General features: G+C 49.9%; 2 protein-coding genes across 2 annotated transcripts; both read right to left on the reverse strand.

Annotated features, from left to right (window-relative positions):
* Nucleotides 1–1,777: 1,777 nt before the first annotated feature.
* LOC124672224 (pectinesterase inhibitor 28-like) lies at nucleotides 1,778–2,470 on the reverse strand. Its single transcript, XM_047208493.1, has one exon. The coding sequence runs from the start codon at nucleotides 2,468–2,470 to the stop codon at nucleotides 1,778–1,780; it is 693 nt and encodes a 230-aa protein (XP_047064449.1).
* Nucleotides 2,471–17,141: 14,671 nt separating this feature from the next.
* LOC124676999 (protein NRT1/ PTR FAMILY 8.5-like) lies at nucleotides 17,142–19,437 on the reverse strand. The gene is made up of 5 exons (XM_047213008.1): nucleotides 19,302–19,437; nucleotides 19,091–19,175; nucleotides 18,731–18,948; nucleotides 18,099–18,655; nucleotides 17,142–18,011 (listed from the first exon to the last, which is right to left on the reverse strand). Exons 1-5 carry the CDS (start codon nucleotides 19,368–19,370, stop codon nucleotides 17,234–17,236), a joined length of 1,707 nt encoding a protein of 568 aa, XP_047068964.1. The 5' UTR covers nucleotides 19,371–19,437; the 3' UTR covers nucleotides 17,142–17,233.
* Between the last annotated feature and the right edge of the window lie 951 nt (nucleotides 19,438–20,388).

The raw sequence follows: 20,388 nt of genomic DNA on the forward strand, positions 1-20,388 counted from the left end.
ATGCTAACCCTAACACATCTAATGATAACTACGTTGCTCGCCATCAAAAAGGCTTCGATACGAGCAACGCATGAACAACGTGGGCAGGCTTGTGCTGCCTAGATCGCAAGATGCGATCTAGGCAGCATGGTGCTTACCGGTAGAAACCCTCGAGACGAAGGAGTTGGCGATGCGCCGAGATTTGTTTGTGGTTGAACGTTGGTTGTTGTTTATTCCATAAACCCTAGATACATATTTATAGTCCAGCGGACTTTCTAATGTGGGCGTGCACCAAACCGTGCACGAGATAAACTCTAACTTTTAATCTAGATACAATCTAATATGGTACAGATACACGGGCAATTAAGCCCAACTTGGTATAAAAGGCCGATTCACGTATTTCTTCCATGTATATATCTTCAAGTCCATCTTGGTCGCGGCCCACCTCTGACCTGGTCAAATTCCGGTGATAACAGACTCGGATTTTGATTAGACTAAAAGTTAGCCATTACTGCAACTCTCGTGTACTTATTTTGAGACCAACGCCCAAAACAAGACCGACTATTCGGAATCCCACCTTATTCAATAAAGCTTTCATCTATATCCGGAATATTCTGATTGCATCATTAGTTCTTACTTGTTCTCGATTTCAGGTAGAAATTAAGACCCTCACTAGTCAGGCTGATCGTGCATCCGCAAGATTAGTAACTCCCGGAGATTGTCCTAGCGATTGCATTGGCACACGAGCTTTGCACGTGTAGTCGGATCGTCAAGCACGAACTCCACCAATAAATCGATTTATCTTCGTCTTATCGAAAGATCAGCCACCTTTGCCCTATCATGGTGAGACTTCAAGAATATCATCAATCCTAGATCCATCCAATTATAGTGTGGATTCCTGCCAGGCTTCAAATAATCCATCCTTTGTAGTATGACGTAATATACGACTTGACCTGCATGTGGCCCTTGATCGTGCCCTCCTCCCGAATAAGAGAATGAATGAGTTTTTTTTTTCATATGTCTATCATTGACGATACTATGAAAGCATCTCGATCGTATTCGAATCTCCCTCTAGCAGGAACTAAACTTTAGATTGTTGCTACCATCTGGGTTCCTCCTCTCGCAGCAGACGGGCTAATTTTGCATTATATTAACTTTTATCAGCATTCTTCATACCAGCATTCTTTGATGTTGTGCAATGCACTCAAGCACCGGATCATGCATTAGATATACTTACATGTCTGCTGACAAGTGTATTTGTTATTCTCAGCCTCCCAGTAACCACTACCACTGACCAGTACAATGTCGGCTTCGATCCTTGTTTGAAGTTCCAGGGACCATGCATGCATGCAATCGATTCAATTCCGTGTGATGATTCCCGTCCAAGCAGCAGAGACAAAAAAACAGGACACAAACAAGCAAGAAGAGTCCGTGACCAGCCTTTTATTTTCATTAATTACGTTGTCTCCCTTCCTCTTGATGGATTTTCAGTTTTTCACTCAAAACTGTTACTCCCTCCGATCTAAAGTCCTGTCGCGGATTTAACACATACAAGACTAGGTTGTCTCTACGCTCGATCGTGCATGATTGCGTCTGAAGAATTTTCGAAAGGCAAAAAACTTTTCAATTCATATACCAAACCAGCCGCATTGGATTATCATTGATCTAATAATCATGGTGGTGCATGCATACTGATCCCATGCGTGCCAGAATAACATACACTGATACACAAGGAACATAACATGGATAAGCATCAGATTATCAGACATGAATTTCACGCGAGAGCTAATGGCTAAGGCTAGGCGAGGAGTGTGATGATGTCAATGGCGACGGTGCAGAGGTGCTCCAGCCCTTCCTCCCTCTTGGCGAGCTCCACGGGGTACGCCACCCGCTTCCTCATGAACAGGGTCCGGCACACCGCCGGGTACTCCGCCGCGGCGCCCACGTGAACGAACGCGTAGTCATACGACTCCTCGCCGACGGACTCCCGTGCCTCCAGCAACGCCTCCCGTGCCTCGCCGTACTTGGCCGCGCACGCCTGGAGGAGGGGCGCCGGCACTCGCACGCGCCCATCACTACCCGGCTCGACCGTCGACCCTGTTGAGATTGGGCCTGCGGTGGCAGCAGAGGAGGAGGTGGTGTTGGCGAGGTCGGCTGCCGTGGCGGACGCGTTGGTGGCAGCTGCGGAGACGGCGATGGCGCAGAGGCCGCGGAGGTCGGCGGTGGAGCTGGACGGGTCCGACAGGAGGGCGGCCACGCAGAGGTCGTAGTATGTGGTGGCGTTGCAGGTGGACTGCACCAGGGCGCGCACTGCCGGTGCCGCTGGCGGCGCTCCCTGCTTCTGCTTGCTGTTGGTGTTGGGCTTGCCGCGCTGAGATCGTATTGTTGGTGGTGTCATTGTGCCTGCAGCACAGACGTCGACGGAGAACAGTAGCGGGAGGAGAAGGAGCAGTACTTGTAGTGCTCGTAGAGCAGATGAGCCCGACGCCATTTCTGCCATACTACAACTCTACGAGCATCTGTCAGACTGCTGTTGGTGTGTGCAGACTGCAGAGCATACGCATGAATGGATGGCAACTATGCACTGTATATACAGCTCTCCTCTCCTCTCCGGGATGGCGGGATGAGAGAGAGAGATGCATGATCCATCTGTTCTTGTCGGATCGAATTCGTTCCATTGCTTCACGGACGAGATCCATGTCGGCTAGCTTGCTTCACGTGATCACTCATAACACCTCAGTAACTTTCTCTTGAGCGGTATTGGTTCACTAAAAGCATCTCCACCGGGCGCGCCCCATATAGTCGCTAATAGAGACGCCGGCACTACCGTATGGGGTTGGTGGGGGACGGCGGCACTGCATCTTCTATTTGGGGTGTGGGGCGCACCAAACCGGTTACCCCGATAGGAGTTTTTTTTTGACAAACTTAACATTTAGGGCTCCTTTGATTTAAAGGATAGGAAAAACATAGGAATAGGAAAGGTTTAGGATTGAAATGGCATGTCTAATTGAATCCTATAGGAAGATGAAGTTTGTTTGATTGTAGCAAAGGAATTTTTCCATGAGGCATGAGCTAATGCTTTTTTCCTATAGGAATTACACTACAAGATTCCTATAGGATTTTTTCCTATAGGATATGTTCCTATGAATCAAACAACATGTATAGGAAATTTTCCCATAGGAACCAAATCCTACACAATTCCTATGCAAATCCTTTGAATCAAAGGAACCCTTATACTTGTAGTATCATTTTAATGTTATTCGGGATCGAGGAATGAATAATATTTTAGGGCAAATCTGAGTAAAACATTATTCACTTCTCGACCCGGATGACATGTGAAACCTGCTTCATCTCTAGCCTACTACCTATTGGTCACCTGGCTCTGTGGAGATGGACGATCGCCCGCTGCTCTCTCCGCTGCTCTCTTCCTTGCTCTCTCCACTGCTTCTCCGTCGTTGATCCCCCGCTGCTCTCTCCACCACGAACGTCAAGTAGGCGGATCTATCCGCGGCCACCACCTCCTGACGCAGTTGTTGCTCTAGTTTCTCCCGCCATCGACGGTGATCCAACTCCTGCCTCTGTAGCCGGAGCTGCATCTCCGTCAAACGCCGCCGCTCGTAGACTTCATCCTGACGCTGCTGCTCCTCCCGCATCAACCGCCGTAGCGCAAGCTGCTCCAACCCCTGCTGCTGGCGCACCTCCCACCGGCACTGCCGCCGCGCCTCCTCCCGGTGCCGCCGCTCCGCCTCCTGGTCATGTCGCTCGTCCGGAACAAAGGCATCTACGGTTGCCGCTAGCGTCGCCTCCTCCCACGCCTCGTACTATGCGAGATGCGGGTCCTCCTCCACGACTTCTACGGCCGCCTCTAGCGCCGCCTCCTCCCACGAATCGAACATTGTGGTATTTTTTAGGGTTTAGATTTTTGCACCAATGAGGCGGAGGAGGAGGGATAATATAGACCGACGGCGAGGCGGGAAACCTCCCGCGCAGCATCGTGGCGGGAGAGTTTCCAGCCCGGTGTCGTGGCGGTAAAATCTCACGCGTGGCGCCCTGACGTCACTGACAGGTGGCTCCCACGCCCAAAAAATTTCGCCTCGCGAGGTGCCGGCGCGCCCTTCACGCCCTTCGCCAAGGGGCCGGCACGGTGTTGCCGGCGCTTCTATTGGGCTTGAAAAAGCGCCGGCGCTATTTGGGGCGTGCCGATGTGAACCCATTTTTGCTGCTGTCCCCCAAAACGCTATCGAGGCCGCTATGGGGGCGCCGGTGAAGATGCTCTAACTAAGTTAGTAATCCTCTCACTAGTAGAAAAAAATGGCTAACGGCAAGGTACGAAAATGGGGCTTAGCCGTGTGTATTCGTCGCGAAATTCATATCTCGGCGTTGGCAACTGTTATCGGCGGTGTACCGGCGACCACACCACTGATAAAATTGATAAATGCAATATCGGCGGCGTGTTGTTTGCACGACTCCACTAAAAATACGCATTACATAAATGATAGTGTGCTATAAGCAGGATATAAATGCATGGAAAAACCTAGTTCATTGTACCACTGGATTCTCAAAATATGGAATTGGAACTCAACACATTAGGGACATGAGCCCTTACAAACTCAGCATGCATGGTGCCGTATCATGTGTAAAGGAAAAGAAAAGTTTCTAATATACAATGTTCATCAACTAAATTATAGCGTATAGCCACAATGTTATGCATTTTCTATCAAAATAGAGGGAGACAAGTAGACAACGAGACGTGCGCCGCATGGAGAGGGAGGTTGAACAGGGGAAGGGAGAGGATGTGCATAGGGTTCTTAAGTGGTGGTGGCTCCCCCCGGGAACCCTAGATGGCCTTCCCCGCTCCTTCGCGAGACGTGCGCCACAACCTCGCTTCCGCCAAAACTCTAACCCTAGCCAGCGTCCCCGACCGCCCCCTCCCCATCCTCTCCCCGATGGACAGAAGCTCGTTCTATGGGAAGAGCTCTTACGAGGATAGCCAAGGGGCGGCCTCTTCCTTAGCCTTTTTGGCATCTGCTTCAGCCTTCTTACGAGCTTTTTCACTTTGCTCCAGTTTACGAGCAAGTGTGTCAGCGCGCTTGTTGGCTTCTGCAAGATTTTCTGACAAAATAGTCGACAGAAATCAGAATCATGATAATAAAAGGAGGAAGATGTCATTTGTCAAAAGAAGTAGCAGAGTATTACCTTCGGCTTGTTTAGCATAGTCGTGGTACCCGAAAAATTGGGTACCAAGACGGATGAATTCCTTCATCAAGGGCTGACAAAGGAAAAAAAAGAAGTAAGTGGCAAATAGGGAAAAAAGATCGACAGCAAAAAGTAAAAAAAAAAAAGAAGAGAGGAGATTTCATAGGCACCGAAAAGTTTCTTGCACAAAAAAGGAGAAGTGAGCAACTTACGTTATCCAGAGGAGGAGTTGTGGAGCCACCAGGTTGAAGAGCAGATTCTGTGGCTGGCTCGACCCTGGCCCTCTTTGGCGAAGGGACATGGGGGCTTGCAGGTGGAGTTGGATGCTCGACGTTCTGTTGAGGAGGCGAGGTTTCCTCCACATCAGGCTGAGCATCCGAAACAACTAAAGTACGCGACGTACTCGTTCGAGCAGCCACGTCAATAGGTGGATTTTCTTCCTCGTCACCACTGCAATAAAACGTCGGCAATATAAGAAAAAACGACGACAAGTACTTCGCAAGATAAACAACAAGGAGTGATAAGGACTTACGAGCTGACAAGGGCATCCAAGTAAGGGTCGAAAGTTGTATTCCCTTCGGAAGGACCAACTTCTTCGGCTTTGGAGGTGCCGGAATCTTCGACTTCATTCCTCTTTCTCTTGTTCTTTGGAGAAACAACAGGAGGAAGGGAGTGTGTCGAGGCAGTGGCCTCAGACTCAGCGTCTTTTTCAGAAGAAGCCGCGGATTTGTGAGAACCCGCGACTTCACTTTCAGGGCGCGAGGTGCCTTGGTTGTCATCATCGACAACGGTACGGTCTTCAACTTCTCCACCCTCAGGAAGAGGAGGAAGAGAAGCGAGAACGGGGTGGTTCTGAGATAAAGAAAGAGTGTCGATAAAACAGAAGTTATGCAAAAAAAAGATAGTAAGAAAGTAGTCGATAAAATAGTAAAACTCGAGGAGACAATATAGCAATTAAGAGGAAAAATTACCTCGGGGAGGGGATTGGCGCCACTATATGGCGCAATGCGGCAAGAGGATGGAATTGGATCCTTCTTGTTGAGCGATGATATTTTGCGGATAAGCTTTTCAAAATACTTCAAAGGAAGGTCTTTTGAGAGCCCGTCGACATCTTCTTCACCAGTGTACTTCCAGAGGGGATTTTTGCGAGCTTGGAGAGGCTGCACTCTAATCCTAAGGAAATAGGCAGCAATCTCGATACCCGAAAGTTCCTTGCCACGGGTGTTCTGTAGCTGGTGGATGCGAGTCATCAGCGCTTCTGTCGCCAACTTCTCAGCTTCGGTAGCTTCAGCATCCCAGGAATGGCGGCGAAGGATTTTTGCTTCTCCGTCAAAAGGGGCGATGTTGTCCTCCACTGGATTGGAGCTTTCTTCATGGATATACAACCACTTCTTCCGCCAACCTTGCACAGAGTCGGGGAATTTGACGTTGAAATATTCGACGTCAGAGCGAACACAGATAACAACGCCGCCAATGTTGTAGGCGACGCCGTGGGAGCCATTACGGCGAAGGCAGAAGATACGCTTCCACAGAGCCCAATTAGGTTGGACTCCGAGGAAGCACTCACACAGTGTGATAAAAATCGACACGTGGAGGATGGAATTGGGCGTCAACTGATGCAGTTGAATCCCATAGACAAACAAAAGACCACGAAGAAACTCATGGATTGGGGGAGAAAGACCTCGGATGAGGTGGTCAACGAAACTGACCCGATACTCGATTGGAGGCCTTGGATAGCTCTCCTCCTTGGGGAAGCGGAGCGAGTTCTCCTTCTTGTTGAAACCCATATTCTTCAGCAGATTGATGTCTTGGGCAGAGATCTTGGATCTCTCCCACTCGGTGTTTCCCAGATCCGCCGTCGCCATCTTCGATTCTGGAGTACTGTGCCTAGTCAAACGGATGCGAGGTCGCATCAATGAGCTTGGAGGCGAAGGGTGTGAGTGTGGTTGAGCGCTTGAAGCAATGGGAGCAATGGAGGATTTTGCAGAGGAGAAGCAGAGGTGCGGCGCGAGCGAAAGGACTAGAGGAGGAAGACGATGCATTTATATAGAGGTGCGGTGAATCGACGCACCGTTGGATTGAGAGATTGCGGGACAGATGATGTACACGTAGACAAGGGGTAAAAAGTAATTTCATATAGACGAGAAAGCACAGGAGCTACAGTACGTGCGCCAGGAAAAGAGGAGGACGTGTGTCCCCCGCTTGCACGACGTGTCAATACGATGCGTAATTTGGGCCCGCAAGACAGTGAGAGAGAAGTTCTCGCGTTTTCCCGATAAAGTGATCGTGGCTATTATCAGCAATGATGTCACCTTGGCAAGAGAAACTTTCGGCTACGAAGGATCGTAAAAATGGCGACAGCAGAAGATTGTTGATTATTTCGAGAGCTTTTGATCAAATACAAGTTTTTGCCCAAATGCTCGGGGGCTACTTCGGAAAAAAAAAATCGAGTATGGCAAAATAGAAATGGCGAGAGCCTATGACCAAACGCAAGCGTTTGTTCATAGCCTCGGGGGCTACTCCCATCGGGAGCGCTGTTCGCGCACCCGATATATATGAAAATTCGAGAAAGAATGACAATATAGTGACATGAGGCATTAAAGTGTTGAGCCTACAACCAAGCACTAGTCCTTGGCTGTAGCCTCGGGGGCTACTCCCATCGGAAACGCTGTTCGCGTGCCCGATGAAATTATAAAAAAAAGAGAAGAGAGAAGAAAAAAGAGAAGAGAGACAAAAAGAAGAAGTGAGTATATTTCGAGTTATACAAATAACTCTACATATACTCCCATCGGGAAGGCAAAATAAGTCATCCGTTGACTCAATAAAATGTGCTATTCCAGCAGCCGAAATAGCACTCGACAATATATTCTCAGAGCGCCAAAGTAGCGAATAAATCTCTGAATGCCGCAAAACTTTGCGAAGGTAAGACCCCAGATCCGTTCTGAGCGGCGTGGCGCCGTCTCTGACGTCGGTTTGCTACTTTTTTCCGTATCAGCGGATACGAAGAAAAATCCTAACGGACGCGTTAGGTACCCGATAAAGTATGGCCGGGACTCGGCAGAATGGTAAGACCTTAAGCGGCACTCGTCGAAGTTTACACCGGTATCCCGGGATCATGTCCAGGGACGTGACCTTGAAGTAGGTTTTTGCGGATTGCCACTAGAGCAGTTAACTAGTACCTGATCCGTCAGATGAACTAGCCCCAACTACCATTATCCCTGTGCAATATATAATTTCATATTCAAAGATATGTGATAAAGTTCAGAATTATTGAACTAATATAAAGTTGGAGATTTTCCTTGACTCTGCGATTCAAGCAAAATCTCGGGGGCTACTGACATAGGCATCCCCAATGGGCCTGCCGAAGAAGGTACCCGGGATTTATTGAAGGCCCACGACCCGAAGGATAAGAAGATTCGGAAGCCCAAGATACTATTAAGGAAAGCTAGAGTTGTAATAGGAAGCATTATTTGTAATCTTGCGGGATGAGTTAGAAACCCTCCCGGACTCTGTAAACTTGTGTATCACGAATCCCTCGGCTCCGCCTCCTATATAAGGGGAGTCGAGGGACAAAGAAAGGATCGAATCATTGTCTCACAAACCCTAGCTTTTACATCGTCGAGTACTTTTCGGCTGAAACCTTCGAGATCTACTTGCCCTCTACATCCAACGAAACCCTAGTCTACTACTCGTAGGCATTGACAAGTTAATACTTTGTCAGCTACCATCGTAACCGTGAACAAGATCTCAGACAAAAGCTGAATCGGGAGCAAGAAGAACAGCGTCGGCAGCAGAGAGCCCGCGACGTGAGGGGGATCGTGCGGGCAGCTCCTCCTGGCGCCACGACAGAGACCGCTATCAGCAGGAAAGCCTCCCTCCTCCACCTCCTAGGCCGCGAGGGCGCGACCCAGGCAGGGCCCCGAACAAACGCTCCCTTCGTCAGCAACGCCAACCTCAAGGCTCGGGACCTCCTGCGCCGCTTTTGGATGCCTCTACCTCTGGGGTGGCGGGGCCGGCCAATCCTGATGCAGCTCACATCACTTGCTACAACTGTGGCAAGCAGGGCCACGCCCAGGCGGATTGCACCGAAGAATCCTTCTGTGTCAACTGCAAGAAATTGGGGCACCTCTCGGCGACGTGCGCCGCACTCTCCAGGGCCTTGGCCCCTTTCTGGGCAGGCTACGGGGGTGGTGGCCAAGGGTTCCTATGCTGCGAGGTTCCTCAGGAAGAACTCCAACAACCTTTGGCCAACTCCGCCACAATGATCATCGAGCAAGGGAGCCTGACAGCTGAAGAAGTAGAAGAGGAATTTAAAGACTTGGTGGATGAAAATTGGGACTGGCAAGTCCGCCAGATTAGCGCTTCGGACTTTGCTGTGGTTTTCCCGTCCAAGGAGAGCCTAAGGATTGCCATCCGCGGGGGAGGCCTGACCCTTCCAACCAGCAAACTCAAGGCCATCATCACCATGCAAGTTGGAGACCCTCTGGCGTCGGAGACCCTGGTGGAGACGTGGGTTTGCCTTATCGGAGTTCCTCCACCGCTGCGACACGCTGACCGTCTCCTGCTCAGCATGAGGGAACTGGGCCCCCTATTGGAGTGGACATGGATTCTCTTGCGCACCCTTCTGCCCCCATCCGCATGTCCGTGGGTTGCCAGGCCCCGGTTCAGATACAAGACTACATCACCTTGTTTGTTAACATGCAAGGCTACCGCATTAGAATCGAACGTGAAGAGACAGCTGCTGGTGAGACACCGCCGCAGCCCCACCTCCGCCCCCAGCTCAAGGAGGAAAGGACGACAAGGATGACGACAATGAAGAAACAGATGAGGATAGGTGGGACGGCCGCAGGGGCCGTCACCGCAAGAACGGCAAAGAAGCTTCGTCCGCCCCGGCGGGTGGAGCAGGGGGTCCAGGTCGTAAGTCTGTGGCCTGGGAGCCTATAACGTCAATGATTCACACACCAGCCCCTGCTACCAGCCTCCAGATGCAATCACCGGTTCAGCTGCCCGCCTCAGTTTTCTCTCAGTATGGCTCCAACCTTACAGAAACAGGAGATATATTCCCGCTGATGGCCAAGATTATGCACAACGCTGTTGAACAGCCGCTACCGCAGACGCCCGCTGCTTCCACTGATACTGACACACGCCAGCCCTCCTTTTCTATCATCTGCGACACCCCCGACGACCCTTCGGATGCGGGGCAAAGCGACCCTACCCCTGGCAAAGCTATGCAGTTGTCCCAAGCTGATAGGGAAGCAGCAGGACTAGATTGTACCCCAACACAGGCAACCAAGGAACAGCTGCTCCACGACAGTGAGAAGAGGAGCAAAAGAAACCATGACAGGCCCTCGCGGCGATTGATGTTGGAGGCAGCTGAAGCGGCCAAAGCGGCCTTCGCCGAGGAAGTCGAGGTGGTGGACCAAAACTCGCATGCGGGCAACCCTACTCTACACCAGGCTCCTGCTATCGCGCGTCACCCCACAGTGCGCCAACTCCTCCTCGAAGACTCTCCTATCCCCGCGTTGGGCGCTACGGTGGCCCGCGCTCCTCGTTCCAAGGCCGTCCCTGCGCAAGCTGAACGTAAGAGTGCCCGTGGCAAGGGTCTCACAGATGGCCCAGTCCTGGACCGCGCAATCCGCCTCACCGCCGACAAGAACGCGACGACCAAACCAGCAGCGGACAAGGCGGCAGCAACCTCTTCTTCATCTCCGCAGATCCTAGGTACATCCTCTCTTGTCGAGTTTACCGCCTTCCAAGATTCTTCTGTCGAACATCTCTTGCATATGGCGAAAGATAGCTGCATCTTGTTCAAATCGGTCGACAAGTCCCTGCCCAGCTAGTTGCGCTACTTCAAGCTAAGGAACTTGCACAAGCAGAGCTTGCCGCTGCCAGGAAAAAGGTTGAAGAAGAAGAATATAAGCGCAATGGAGAAGAAGAACTGAAGGGTATACCTTATGCTGAGGCGTCTGCATCTCCCCTACGAGAGAGTCCAAGGGGGACTCCCTCGGCAAGGACTGAGAAAACCACGTGCGCGCCTATCAGAACGAAGCGGGCTAGAGCGGTGACCAGACCAACCCCCTTGGGCTCACGCCCTCTCACCCGCCGAGCACGGGCACAACAGCAGTTGCCCCAATGAGGTTCCTAATCTGGAATATCCGAGGGATCGGCAGGAAGGGGCGCCGAACCCTCCTTAAGGAATACTTGCGCCTTCACCGTATCGACGTTGTGATGCTACAAGAAACCATCAGGCAGGACTTCTCTGATGCTGAGCTCAGAAGTCTAGAAATTGGGGACAAATTCTTCTGGGACTGGCTTCCTGCCACGGGCCAATCGGGCGGGATGCTCATTGGTGTCCGTGACAGTATGTCTGAAGTGGGCGCGATCAGTAGAGGCCGTTTCTTCCTTAGTGTTGCGGTTCTACATAGGGTGTCGAACCGCGCACTGGATATCATCGGTGTTTATGGTCCGGCGGATCACGGCCGCTCAAGGAATTTCCTTCAAGAATTATCGGACAAAATTTCTACCTCTACCAGGCCTCTGCTCCTGGGAGGTGACTTCAACCTCATTCGTGCTGCGGAAGACAAAAACAATACCAAGCTGAACTGGCCTTTGATCGACCTCTTCAATGACAACATTGCAAGTTGGGGCCTTGGAGAAATACCTCGCACTGGGGCGAGGTTCACTTGGACTAACCGTCAGCTCAACCCAGTTCGCTCCGCCCTCGATAGAGTGTTCATCTCCCCTTCTTTCGAACCGATCTTCCCCTTATGCTCGCTCACGGCAGAAACAAGTCTGGGATATGACAATACTCCGTTGCTTTTTGACACAGGGGAAGGGTTCCCTGTACGTAGCAACCGCTTCTTCTTCGAGTCCTCCTGACTGGAACGCCCAGAGTTCAGACCGCTAGTGCACACAACTTGGGAGAAGCTTAGCACCAAAGTTGGAGGCAGAGACATCCTTGATTGGTGGAATTTCATGAGCGCTGGGCTCAGACAACACCTTAGAGGCTGGAGTCACAACCTGGGGCGTGACTCCAAAGAGACAAAAGCGGCGCTGCTCGCCCAGATCACCACCTTGGACCTACAAGCCGACGCTGCGGGCCTAGACGAAGAGGGATGGGCCGCGAGATACCACCTTGAAGAGCAGCTTCTCCACCTCTATAGGGTAGAGGAGGAATACTGGAAGCAGAGAGGGAGAACTCAATGGACCCTCCAAGGCGATGCAAACATGGCCTACTTTCACGCTATTGTGAATGGCCGACGTCGTAAGTGCCACATCTCGATGCTTAATACAACTCAAGGGCCAATCACGGATCAGAGGTTGATCCAACAACATATCTATGACTTCTATCGTGAACTTCTGGGGAACCACTGCAACAAGGGGTTGCGGGTTGGCCCCAGATACCTGGGGTAGCCGACAAAGGGTGTCGCAGGCTGAGAACGATCTGCTGGCTCTTACTTTCTCGGAGGGAGAACTGGATGGTATAGTCAAGGACATGAAAACCAACACTGCTCCCGGGCCGGATGGCCTGCCAGTAATTTTCTTTAAGACCTTCTGGCCACTGGTAAAGCGAGGAATCCTACATATTCTCAATGACTTTGTGCTGGGGCGCATCGACATTGCTCGCCTTAACTTTGAGATCCTCTCGCTCATACCCAAGGTCCCGGGCGCGGACCAAATCACCCAATTCAGACCCATTGCGCTAATCAATGTCATTTTCAAGATTGTTGCCAAGGCTTATGCTGCTCGACTGGATCCGGTGGCAAGTAGAATCATCAGCGCGAACCAGACTGCATTCATTAAAGGAAGGAACATCCTTGATGGCCCTTTAGCGCTCATATAAATCATTCACGAGCTTAAAGCCAAGAAATTAGGAGGGATCCTTCTTAAGCTTGACTTTGAGAAAGCCTACGACCGGGTAAATTGGGATTTCCTGGCGAAGGTTCTAAGAGCTAAAGGCCTTGAACAAGGATACATCCATCGTATATCTCAACTTGTTGCCGGAGGCCAGACAGCGATATCTATCAACGGAGTTATTGGTCCGTTCTTCAGGAACAAACGAGGGGTGCGTCAAGGGGACCCACTTTCTCCCTTGCTATTCAATTTCATTGGGGAAGCCCTCTCCGCAATCCTGTCTGCGGCCGGGAGGGCCGGGCACATTCATGGGGTCGTGCCACATCTTATTCCTGGGGGAATTTCCCACCTACAATACGCCGACGACACACTTATCCTTATCCAAAACACTGATGAAGACATTGCGAATCTAAAGTTTCTCCTCATGTGCTTTGGAATCTAAAGTTTCTCCTCATGTGCTTTGAGGACATGTCGGGACTGAAGATAAACTATCACAAGAGTGAAGTAATCGTCATGGGACAACAGAGACAAGAACAGACCAGAATCGCCAACAAACTAAACTGCAAGCTGGGGGTCTTCCCCTTCATCTCCTTAGGGCTCCCTATTTCAGACTGGAAGCTGACTATGGAACAATGGTTCTTCCTTGTGAGGAAACTAGCAAGCAAAGTTGAACCCTGGCTTGGGAAACTGCTATCCTCGGGTGGACGGCTCATTCTCACCAACGCCTGCCTTGACAATCTCCCTATGTTTGCGATGGGACTCTTCCTCTTGCATGATGGGATTCACGCAAGGTTTGACTCCCATCGATCCAAGTTTTATTGGGAAGGAGCGGGACCGAAACGCAAATATCACATGGTCAATTGGCCTACCGTCTGTCGCCCAAAAGAAGTTGGGGGCCTAGGCCTCCTCAATACAAAGAAAATGAACCTCGCTCTTCTCCTCAAATGGGTTTGGAGGATCTATCAGGAGGAAGACAGCATCTGGGCCAAACTGATCAGAGCCAAAAAACCCAGACGCCGACGACATCTTCAATGGATCGGGACATGGAGGATCGCAGTTTTGGAAGAGCCTGCACAGAGTGAAGCATCTATTCAAGGTAGGGGCTAAACACTTGGTGCGTGATGGGGCTCGCACCAGCTTCTGGCAGGATTGGTGGATTGACACTATGCCCCTTAAGGACAAATTCCCTCTTCTCTTTGCTATTTGTGATGATGTGTCGATATCGGTGGCCTCGGCCCTTGAAGGGGAAGGACTTGGTATCCAGTTTCGTCGATCCTTGGATCAATATGGGAACAGACAATGGAGGGAGATGGGCGCCTTAGTCGACGGTGTCCAGCTAAGTCAGGGTAAAGACCAGGTGCGCTGGCACCTGGAGAACTCTGGAAATTTCTCGGTTAAGTCTCTATACTTCAAGCTCTCACAAGGGGCGACGGTCGCGCACTTCAAAGACACGTGGGAGGCCAAGGTGCCGCTTAAGATCAAAATTTTCTCCTGGCAACTGGTCCTGGATAAGCTCCCCTCTAACCTGCAAATCGCAACTCGCCACGGCCCGTCTCTGGGCGGGTGTGCGCTCTGTGGTACGCCCGAGGATGCTGCTCATATTTTTTTCACCTGCTCTACGGCTCAATTCGCCTGGGCAGTGTTGTGCCAATTGCTCGGGTGCAACTGAAGACCAGCTAACTTCCCATGGTTTCATGTTATTCTCGCTAGTTTCACGGGTTTTACTCGCCATATCCTCTGAGCCCTTTTTCTTGCCCGATCTTGGCCCTCTGGACGATCCGCAACAAACTAACCATCGAGAGAAAAGTGATTTCTCATCCAGCTGACATTATCTTTAAAATTGTCATCTTTTTGCAGCTCTGGAGGCCCAAGTTCAAGGACAGGGCAAGGGAAGGTCTAAGGTGGATGGAGCGAGAGCTAAGGGAGCTGCACGCGTCCATGAAGCCAAGAGTCTGAAGGTCCGGCAGGACTGATCCCTCGGTTGCTGAGTTACCCTCTTCCGCGCGAGCTTTGGCGATGGGCGTCATCCTCCTTTGTTTATGTGCGCTAGATGTTTGTTTTTCCTTTTCCTACCTTATTTGGCGAAGTTGTATGCCGCAACATTGTTGTACTCGTAATCCTATGTGATACCTTGGCTTTATTAAGTTAAAGTTGGGCAATAAAGTTGCCTTTTATCTAAAAAACAAGTAGACAACGACGTGGGAATAAACTAGCAATGTCATCTAAATAAACTACAAAATCGTACACAACGACAACATATAACTACCACTTCATATATGACATACATTTTCTAACCAAGACGGCGTCGGCTAGCACTCATCGAGGCGGCGGCGGTGTGGAGAACCGACTAAATAATTCGTAACCATATGTATCCATCTGAATTAACTAACAATTTTTATAGGGAGAAACAGCGGCGTGGCACTCACCAAGGCAGCGGCGCAGCAGATCGATGGTGGTGAGGACTAAGGCGTCGATGCGGGCGGAAAGAGAAAATGTCCTGGGGCACGATATGGGGGGGGGGGGGTAGGCTTATTGGAAGCGCACCCATCTAAACTGAAGCAACTGATTTTATTTGTCACGGGCCGAAGACACATACGCGAGTGGTGTGCTCATACCGGTAACGGAGAGCAGAGTAGGGCATGCGACTACCAAGTGGGCCTCGGCTGCACTCATGTTCAGAAGTTCCCGCTGTGCGCACCAATGGAGGCAAGCGACTGCTATGCCCATATCGGTCGTGTGTCCCTTTGCCCCGCTCGCTTTAAATATATTTTGCTGGTGGGACACGGGTGAGGCCAAAATACTAGCAGTTGATAACCCTCAAGTGCAAGGATCACCGTACTACAGTTCAATAAGTATTTGAGTGTCGAACCCACGAGGAGCTGAAGGTAAACTATCTATTCTTTAAAGCCCTATAACCCACTTATATGACCCTCCGTGCAAAGCAAATCCGAATCAGTTTCCTCATGTAATGCCTCATCCAAAACTACCTTACATTTCCTCTTCTGTTCTGAATTATGGCATGTTTGAAGCACCCATGAATACTCCGCACCAGCCATGCTATGTGACGAACCAATGTAAGCGGCGTGGCGAAGCGCGCTTACTCATCTAGTAGGTTGCAATCTTGTAGTGGGCTAACTTTATAGGGAGATGAGAACCCGATAAATTTTCTATGATACTTTTGTAGCAATGCGGGCCCAAGCTATGTCTATTCATGATATTTTTTTGTTAGATGGTTTACTGTAATTTAGAAATTCCACATATAACACACTTCATCTCATAGTTTTAAAAAGCACTTAAGAAAAATATAACATTATACATAATATAGTAAATCTAGTCGCCCAAATGTGCGGTCACCTACTAGTTCATATATACAACATGTGCAGTTTAAAACAATGGAAGTTTAATTAACCGATTATCTACGGTTTTGCTATTTGTCAATCAGATGTTTTTTATTCCTTAACTCTCGATTTTTGTCTATTGGGCCACTTGGTTTTTCAGTGTTAATTCCATATTTTGTACAAATTACAACCTGTTTACGCTGTACATATATTTTTGACATGTACATATACCAAGATAGTCAAAATCTCAATCCTACTCCTGAAATCCTACGATTTGACGATCATACCACACCATGGCGATCCAAATCCCGCTCAGGTAGAATCCATGTTGAGTCTCAATCTCACATACTCTTATGCAATGTGTAGAATTCCGATCCTTTTATGTATTTTTCTGATTCTACTAACTCATTATATTTATATTTCCCGTCGACTTAACCATAGAAGGATACTACATTATACTACTTAAACATCTCAAGCCTTTGTCACATGCTTCATTACCCTTTATTTACCTCCCAGTGCCTAAATTATTTGTCGCTACATGGTTATTGCTAGAAAATATGAATTCGTATTTTTATGTCCATTATACCATTGCACAAATTTTAAGTGTGATAAAAATGATATTCAGTGAGTAAGTATGGTAGGATACTGGATTATATGAATTGATTATGTGGGAGGAAAATCGATCCGACTCAGAATTCCGACTCTAGCTACCTTAATATATACATGTAAATTACATGGATACACATTGTAAATTGCATATAAAAGACATGTATATACAGTATAAATTAATGTAAGAATTCGACTTCTGATGAAATAGGCAACAATCGAGTATACATGTGTCATTTGTGCTTGGAAGAAAATTCCACTTATGACGAATTGAGTGCCAAATAGACTCTCCTGGGCGTGTAGTTCTTGGCGAGGGCCAAAAAAACAGCAAAGTTCACCACAGTAATGGCGACAAGAAGCACGAAGTAGTAATCTAGGTGCCCATCATCCAGTTCCGGTGGAAACCAGCCGGTCCCGCCTCCTGCCGCTGTGACGGACGCGACTAGAATCACTAGCTGCGAGTTGATCAGATTTCCCAGCGACAGGGACACGAAGTAGAACGCCGTCGACACGCCCTTCATCGTCTCCGGCGACTGGTCGTAGAAGAAGTCCAGCTGCCCCACGGAGTGGGACGCATCCGAGACCGCCATCACCACGTACTGCGGCAGCAGCCACGCTATCCCCATAAGCTGATGATCCTCGGCCATCCGCAGCCTGCGCGCCTCGGTGCACGCAGCCACAGCCACCGCGACGACCGCCGTCGCGTGCCCGAGCCCCATGAGCTGAAGCGCCGTGAGGCGCCAGGCCGGCTTCGTCAAGGCACTGTTGTAGAGCGCGACGAAGGCGACGGCACAAACCGTTTCAATGGACGTCAGCGACGCGGCCGGGATCTGGGAGTCCGTCTTGGTGCCCTGCTGCACGAACGTGGTCTGCGCCTGTGTGTTGGCGACGAAGTACACGGCCGAGGTAAGCCATATCGGGATCAGCCGCAGCAGGGTCTTAAGCTCCTCCACCCGCGTCACCGTGCACAGCCTCCATGGCCGGTTGCCGTCCTGATCCAGGTCCTCATCCGTGATAATGGCAGCCTTGTCCAAGAACCTGGTGCACAGTCGCTCGGAGAGCACGTTTGTTAGTCTGAAGAAATTCACTAGATTCGTTTCATGCCACTCGATCCTAAAATTGTACCTGAACTGGTCGGTGTGCTGCAGTCGTTCGTGCACAGGATGCAGAAGCGGGTTCTTGACATCCTCCTCCTCGTACAGTTGGGTGGCATCATCGGGTACCTTCAGTTTTACCTTGCGAGATAGCGCGCAGAGCACTTGGAGCACTCCTTTCCACGGGCTGCCCATGGAAGGCAGCATCCGGTACATGGGCGCCGTGGCGGCGATGCCGACGACAGCGACCGCCACGATCAACCCGCAGATGCCATAGCCGATCGCCCAGCTCACCTTGTCCTGGACCCAAACCACCAGTGTCCCAGCGGTGAGCACGCCCATGTTGCCCACCGCGTAGTACGAGCCGAAGTAGGATGCCTGAGCTTTCTTGCCGTCATCGTCCTTGTCCTCGAACTGCTCCGCCGCGAATGACATGAAAACAGCCTTGGCCCCGCCGAGTCCGACGCCGCACATGTATATGCCGGAAAAGAAGAGCAGCTTCTGGATGAGAGTGGCCGGTGCACAGTACGCACACAGCGACGGACTCAGAGACGGCAGTGTAGCTGACGTTGTGACCATGGCTATTCCCTGTTAATTTCCTTCCAGTAGCTCGTCAGAGAAGCAGAGTGGAGTCGGCTGATTTTAGTGCAGATCATCACTTACCACGCAAGCAATGGAGTAGCCGATCAGCACCGTCGTGTACTTTCCCCAGCAGGAGTCAGCCACGGTGGCGCCGAGCAGAGGCATGAAGAAGCTGACTCCAGCCCAGAGGTTCACGCTCGCCACATTGGAAGCACTGTCGCCATGGAGAACGTCTTGGAGATACACGATCAAGCTGAGGTACACCCCGTAGAACGCAGTGACCTCCAGGAACTGCAGGACTGGCAGGAGCAACATCTCGAATGGACCAATTCAATTCATAAACATAGGAAAAAGAAATCGAAATGCTACTCGAGTACTAATGGTAATTGTAAGTTTGGAACTCTATAAGACTGACGAATTATGCAATTCATAGGCACTCACACAAGATGACTTTAAGTGCCTTATCAGAACAGTGACTGGCTAGCTCGTGCTCCCGCGCTTCCGAGCCCCGATTCTCACAAGACACCTGGCGTGACAAGTAAGAGCTCAAAATTAGACGCAAGACGCAATTGGCCTTTGAATCGGGCGTTGTCATGTCAGCGAGCACGCAAAACGCAAGCCTCCTCGATCTCTTATCGATACTACAGCTTACTTGCACTGCATCACCGTCCTCTAAGATCGGCCTCCTTAAGGCCCCGCGCCCGCGGTAGTCGGCGTCCATCTGGTACTGAGCATCCACCGTCGTTCCCCTCTCCTGGAAGAAGAGAACGCTGTGGATCTGGCGTAGAGTGGGGCGATGCCTCAAGCTGACAATGGGGAGCACCCGTTTTATTAGAGCATCTGCAGCGGACCCCGCATATCTCAATCTCTGTATACAAGCCACGGGCAAACGCAAAATGACTCAAAATAGGTCGTGGAAAGCAGATCCCGTAAATGGAGACGAGGGCAAAACCACATATTCTCAAATATTTCACTAAACAGTCCGGGCAGACAACGATTTTCCTACTCCCTCCTATTCAAATTAATTGACTTCATTTTATTTCCATACGCATGCATTTAGTTTAAAAACTTAATAAGATTCATTCGAATCTAGACAAAGTGGAGTTACTTAATTTGGATTAGAGGAGGAAGTATACTATTTTATCTTTTTTTCTCCTTTTTTGATAAAGGAAATATATTAACATCGAGAGATAGCAATTACATCCAGCCTCTGTAACAACGTAATACCCTAATGGCAGCACGGATGCACCCAGCCAAAGAAAAAAAAACTAAAATAATAAAATTCCTCTATGGTATTTCAGCCCTAACAGCAACACTACAACCACCAACAAGGCAACACTTGGACTCCAGACTCTCCAAAAGCGGTGCCTCCATGACAGTGTACAAGCATTGTTGTCGCCCGATTAAAGATCTTAGATTTTCACCCTGCAGATAGTCTCCGCTCTTAAAATAATGCTTTCAATAAGGTCATTGCCATGCATAACCAATTAAGGTCAGACCATGAATTTTCACCCTGAAAGGTAAGACTCTAAACTTCACTTGTGCTGCCACCCTCACTTACATACTACTGTTGCGAAACCCAGAACACCAAGCAAGTCTGTCAACAACGTAGAGAGTCGAACCTCCACTGTTAGTCGTCAAATCCGACCTTCATGATATTATCCATCTCTAACTTCACCATGGATCAAAATGTCACCTAATGGCAAGAAAGAACAAACTTCTCGCCGCTCCTTCCAAAA

The sequence above is a fragment of the Lolium rigidum genome, chromosome 7 (assembly GCF_022539505.1).
Source record: "Lolium rigidum isolate FL_2022 chromosome 7, APGP_CSIRO_Lrig_0.1, whole genome shotgun sequence".
Classification (NCBI taxonomy): Eukaryota; Viridiplantae; Streptophyta; class Magnoliopsida; order Poales; family Poaceae; genus Lolium; species Lolium rigidum.